The 6,535-nt window shown below is 34.4% G+C and overlaps 1 protein-coding gene across 1 annotated transcript; it reads right to left on the bottom strand.

Moving 5' to 3' along the window:
* Nucleotides 1–3,388: 3,388 nt before the first annotated feature.
* On the bottom strand, nt 3,389–4,315 carry LOC101653605 (olfactory receptor 2L5-like). The gene has a single exon (XM_004697191.1). The coding sequence runs from the start codon at nt 4,313–4,315 to the stop codon at nt 3,389–3,391; it is 927 nt and encodes a 308-aa protein (XP_004697248.1).
* Nucleotides 4,316–6,535: the final 2,220 nt, after the last annotated feature.

The following is a 6,535-nucleotide window of genomic DNA, read 5'->3' as shown; positions in this document are numbered from 1 at the left end:
ATTGCTGAAAGAAATCATGAACCAAAACACAAAACTCATTTCCATCAGGTTGATTCTGATTCATAGTGAGCCCATAAGATGGAACAGAACTGCCCCTTTTGGTTTCAGAGACTTTAATTTTTACTGGAGTAGACAATCTCGTCATTCTCCTTCAGAGTAACTGATGGCTTTGAAGTACTGGCTGTGTGGTTTTCAGTTCAATGTGTAGCCCACTACACCATCACATCCTATCTTATGGATTAGAAGAATTAATATGCCAATATCACTCAAAGTGACTACATATTCAACAAAATCACCAATACAATTCCAGCAATTTTTCTGCAGAAGTAAAAATAATAAACAACCTAATTTTCAAATTCACATGAGAATGTAAGGGGGCTGCATCTAACCAACCCAATCTTGAAGGAAAAGAAAGTTGGGAGATTGAAAATTGTCATCTGTCCTCTCATTTTACTCATTTGAAATTTGTTCTAGTTTTTAATATTTTCTATTTTCTATATTTGACGTGTCTCTCTTTTATTTTGTTGTTGCTGGGTTTTGTTTGTTTGTTTGTGTTTTGTTTTTGTATGCTTTTCTTTATATGACATACAGGACAGGTAAATCTATGGAGATAATAACTCAATTAATAGCTTCTTAGGGCTATGGCAAAGGACATTGACAGGCGATGGGGAACTAATAGTAGTGAGCACAAGAATGAAAAAAATGTCTTAAAGTTGATTGTGGTGATGTGGTGATGATTGCACAACTTTTTTTTAAGCCATCGAATTGTGTAATATGTGAATGACATGTCAATAAAACTGTTAACATTTAAAACTTTTCCCAAGTAGTAAACTTACTACAAATATAATAATAATCCGTGTGGTGTATGCATATAGTGCATTTATATATACATAATAAAATTGAAAGTGATTAAATAAATCCATAATTTTATTGACAATAGATTTTTAAGACAGATGTTGATTTCATTCAATCAGAAAAAAGCAGACTCTTCAAAGGTGGTGCTTAGAAAATGAAAATTCACATGCAAAAAATGAAGGAGAAATCATACCTCACATTGTGAATACAATTAAACTCAAATGGGCCAGGAACCTAACTGTGACCTAAAACTAGAAAATTATTGATGAAAATATACAGGTCAATCTCGTTAACACTAAATTTATAAATGGATTCTTTGATGTGACAAGATGTGCAACAACAAAAAATATTTAAATTGGACTTCAACAAAAATTGAAAATTTTTGTCAAAGAACATTGTCAAGAAAGTGGAATGTTAATTTACACAATAGGAAAAATATTTGGAAATAAGGATTTAATACCTAAGTATATAAGAATGCTTAAAACAAAGCAGCTGAAAGGCAAACATATCCTCTATAATTAAATGTATAGAGACCAACATTTATTGGTGGTTTCTTGTGATGGGCAGCAGGTTAGGGAAAGGAAGATTCAGTAACACTCAACGTAACTATATATTCAACTCACACACTAACAAAAATTCCAGCAGCTTTTTCTGCAGAATTATGTGCAGAAACATTCATGAAACTTGGTAAATACTAAATTTATTTAAAGGATGATGGAAACATTTGATAAGAACAATGATAAGCATAAGATGATATTAGTGATCTATATATTTCAAGAATGTTGAAATTGCAAAAATCTTTCTACATGTGGATGTTTTAAAAAAGGAAAACAAAGCAATTAAAAAACTTTCAAAGAACTTGAATAATCATTTTTACATAAAAATATGCAAACAGGCCATATGCACATGAAAAAAGCATCTCATTAACCAAATTATATTCATCAAAATCACAGTGTGCTATCAAATAACAGCCACTAGTGTGTACGTTATTGGATTAAACAGAAACTAAGTGACTCTGAGGGTGTAAAACTTTGGATTCCTCACCTGAGTTAGTCAGTTTATTGTGCCAACCTGGCTGATAAACACGTGTGGGGTTAATTGAAGGGTGGAGGGATAAATGGCTTGGTGAGCCTCGCCTTTCTAGTTCTTGGGTCTCTCTTTCTGATGGTCGGACCAGGGTGCCGCTGCCTTAGCCAGTTCCCTGCTTTAGCTTGCAAGACTCACTTCCTGCAAGACATCACTGAGGAGAAGCCACATGGACCTACCCCAATGCAGCCCTAGGTGCTGGAGCAGCTATATGGAGACCCCTGCCAGTGCTGAGATGCTTACACATTCACTGACTCAACTTTCCTCCTGCAGTCGGCATCATTGTGTCTCTTTTGTGAAATGGAGGAAAACTTTATAGATTTGTGTCAGACATATGGGTTAATGGGCTAATGTTGGACCTGTGGGCTTGGGCAGCACTGGGTTGGGATGTTTTCTTGATGTGCACTTAACCTTTATATAAAGCTCTCCCTTATACATGAGTTTCTGTGTATTTGTTTCTCTAAAGTACCCACGCTAACACACTCACCTGTTGCTGGTAATGGTGAATGAGTGCAGCACTGTGGAAACTAGTTTAACTCTTTCTCAAGAAATTGAATACAAACCTAGTACTTGATCCTGAAATTCTACTTCTAGATGTCCAAAAGAATTGAAAGAAAATATAGCAACATATTTTTGTATACCATGTTCATCGCAGTATTTTAAAAATAGTTAACAGTAGGGCCATGTGAGTATTCATAAACAGATGAGTGGATAGACAAAATATGTGATACATATAAAATTAAATATTAATCAGGTGTAAAATGAAATTTGAGTACATGCTATTACATAGATAAACCTTAAAAACATTATTCTAAATGAAATCATCATATACAAAGTGAAACATATTACATTATTCTTCTCAACTGAAATACCTAGAAAAGACAAATTTATAGTTAGAAGTTAGAATAGAGAGTACCAAAGGCTGGTAGGAGAGTATAATCAGGAGTTATTACTGATTGACTATAGAGTTCAATGTTCTGGGTAATAAAATCTTTGAGCAATAGATAGTTATGATGGTTATACAACATGATGAATTCAATATAAAAAATGATACAGATGGCAATTTTTAGTTATACAAACTTTATAATCACATATATTTTTACATGATTGTATGTGTCCTAAATAGGTATTTAAGAAATCAGGTGAACTTAAAATGTTATAAAATAACTTATGCAACTAAACAAGAAATCCTTGAGAACAAATGTGCTGGCTCTGTCATTTGTTAGCCAAATCTTCTGTAAACACTAACATTTGTGTGATATTGAAAATAGTAGTATCCAATATGTGTTTCATTTTATCTTCTAATTTTGGAGTCAGTGATTTTTCAGGGTGTGCAATGATTGTGCATCTCCGTGCTCTGTTATTCTCCCCAATGCTATTTATGAAAAACTCAGATAAAATCTATTGTAACAACACGAATCACATTTTCTGCTAGTTATCAGAAGACCTATCCAACTGCCTGGAGTTTTCTTAGGGCCCCCCCCACTTCCTTGTTCCTCAGACTGTAGATCACGGGGTTCAACATAGGGGTGAGGATATTGTAGAACAAGGACACAATCTGACTTAGCTCCACTGAGTACATGGTTGGAGGCACCATGAGGAAAAAGATGCCTGAACCTAGATAGAGACTTACCACTGTGAGATGGGAGGAGCAGGTAGCCAGGGCCTTTTTCTTCCCCTTCTGAGATTTCATACGGAAGACAGTCAAGAAAATGAGGCTGTAGGAGGCCAGAATGAGGCCAAAGGGAATGAGGATGAACACTACTCCTGTGACAAACAAAATCATTTCATACACAGTGGTGTCATCACAGGAGAGTCTCAAGGTAGCTAAGAGTTCACAGAAGAAGTGCTGAATCTCCCTAGAGTCACAGACTGGTAAATGCATCACATACACTGTGTGGACTAAGGAATGTAGAAACCCTACTACCCAGGACAAAGCAGCCATCTGTAAGCAGACTCTGGGGTTCATGATGACTGAGTACCTCAGTGGGTTGCAGACAGCAGCATAGCGATCATACGACATCAGAGTCAAGAAGATACACTCAGAACCTGTTACAGTTATGTAAAATAGCATCTGTATTCCACAGCCTACCTGTGAGATATTTTTCCTGTTCACCCAGAAATCAGTGACCATCTTAGGAACAGTGGTGGATATGAGAACTAAGTCCATGACAGAAAGTTGGCTGATAAGAAAGTACATGGGAATGTGGAGTCGAGAATCCACCCAAATTAGTAGGATCAAGGTGGTATTTCCAAAGAGGGTGAGGATGTAACTCAGGAAAATGATGTAGATGAAGTAGCTAATATTTCCCATATTAGGAAATAGTCCCAGGAAAATGAGGTCTGTGGCTGATGTGTCATTTCCTCTTCTCATGTCTATGTTAGTGTTGGGTTATTCTGAGGAAACCTAATTAGAATGTGAAGGATGAAAATTTATCCTCTTTTTTTTTTTTTTAAAGAATTCTTTACACCAATGTTAATTATAGCACTTTCAACAATATTCTTCTTAGATTTGTTGACAGATAGCCATTTCATTTCTATCCCTTAAGCCCAAGTATAAACAGTGTAATGCCTATCCTTAATGCTTACGTAGGATGGTACATTGGAAACTCAATTATTAGAGTCAAATAAGCCAAGTCAAGCTCATTGTGCTTGATAGACATACTTCTTATGTTGTCTCGAGAAAATTACTTAATTTCTCTAAGCCTCAGTTTTGTAATCTTTTGTGGCAATGCAATATTCACATCCATTGCTTTCAACACACAACTGTATCTACAAAGTCAAAACAAATTTCCTTCATCTTTCTCCCAAACCACTGTAATACTTTCATGATAAGAGTAACCTATTTTTTGGCCATTGTTACAGTTTAATCTATTCTTTAAAGTAGGAAAAAATTTTACTCACCCTTAATTGATCAAAGAGGTCATGTGGAATGCTTTCTTCAGTGTCATATATGCTTAATTGATATTTCCATAACATAGCTTGTAAAGGTCTACTATTATTAGAGAAATTTAATAAATAATAATTTTGAAATATTAAAAGTTATTTTGGTTTATTCTATAGTTAAATACAATTATTTTATTACACTAGCAAATGCATTCATTACATATCTTATCTTTTCTACATTTGTTCAATTGATGCTGTGAAATTCCTCATGTTTACAACTGTTAAAAAACATAAATATACTAATTTACTAAACAAAATGACTATCCTTATGGCATGTATTAATTCAGTGCTAACTAAAAATTAATAAAATATGAATAATTTAACTTGAAGTTTCCAATAAAAACAAGCAAAATATTGTTTTTGCTCTATGAACATATTACCATATGATATTCTCATGTCCAGTTACTTTTTCTTTGATGTAGACTGTCTTCTGGCTTACATCTAGTATATGGTATGAATTGTTAACTTACTTGTGTAGAATGTACTATATTTAATCTTTCTTCTGTCAAGTGAAAAATGAAGGTTAAATACTACTTTGCAGCAGAAACCAAAGGGTCAATGGAATATTGGGTATGACTTAAGGGAATGTGGTCCCTTGACTTTAATTAATTTGAATTTCAGCATGAATAATGATAGCTTTGTTTTTTACTAAAGACTTTAGTAATATTTTCCAACTCCTTTCTTTAAGAAACATGTTTATTTTCCCCATGTGATTGCTTGACTCATTTACCACACTCTTCTTTTCTCACCTTTTAACCCAAAACTTTCCCTTTGTAAGAATTAAAAATATGTAGGGTTCTTCTCATAAATCTCCTTTCATTATTACAGTGTATTAGTGCACATATTTTATTTTGATGTTAATTTTAAAAAACCAATAAGCTTCAGGATCCAGTGTGTACATGTGTTTGTGTGTGTGTATATAAACATCAATAATCTACACTGATTTGGAAATGGAAACGAGTAGCCTGCTCCCATTGGAATGTTTGGTGATTTTAGATTGAATAATACATTTATGTTTTTAATTTTTTATTGTGAACTAGGTGAAAGTTTTGCAGATCTGTGTTCCATTTAACAATTCATATACATTTTTTGTTTTATATCATTGATTGTAATCCTCACATTGTATTACCACTTATACCAATTCCTTCCTATATTTCTCATTTCCATTCTTCCTTCTTTCCTGGTGTTTTGTTCTTATCTAAAATATATCCTTGTGTAAATCCTGCACTTTTCATCTTAAATCATTGATTATTTTTGGGTGTCCATACAGCCATAGTCTTATTGTTCCCCTGAAACACTCTCCTTGCCGTTGAGTCAATGTTTTCTCATAGTGACTCCCTGTGGGGTTTTGAGCCTAACTGAGAGTAGAAAGCCCAGTCTTGGACCCACAGAGCTGCTGGTGGTTTCGAACTACCAATCATGAGGATCACAGCCCAACATGTAGCACTACACCACCAGGGCTCTTATTGCTCCCCTTACAGACCTGTATATTGTTTGGCTGAATTTTGAGTTAAGGGCATACGTTCAGTTTTAGACATGAAGAAAGACTAAGGAACATAGTCGGAGCTGAGGAAGAGGGTGGGATGTCTACTAGTCTCTATGACTAGTAAGTCTGTTCCTTTTTATTATTTTAGATTTTGTTTCACAT

This window comes from Echinops telfairi, unplaced genomic scaffold (assembly GCF_000313985.2).
Source record: "Echinops telfairi isolate 266 unplaced genomic scaffold, ASM31398v2 ScPeMD7_7469;HRSCAF=8507_0, whole genome shotgun sequence".
NCBI classification, from domain to species: Eukaryota; Metazoa; Chordata; class Mammalia; order Afrosoricida; family Tenrecidae; genus Echinops; species Echinops telfairi.
The sequence above is the reverse complement of the archived record's forward strand: the minus strand, read 5'-3'. Positions and strand labels throughout refer to the sequence as shown.

Coding starts and splice junctions, on each gene's coding strand:
- LOC101653605 (XM_004697191.1), bottom strand. CDS start 4,315: ATGAGAAGAGGAAATGACACATCAGCCACAGACCTCATTTTCCTGGGA.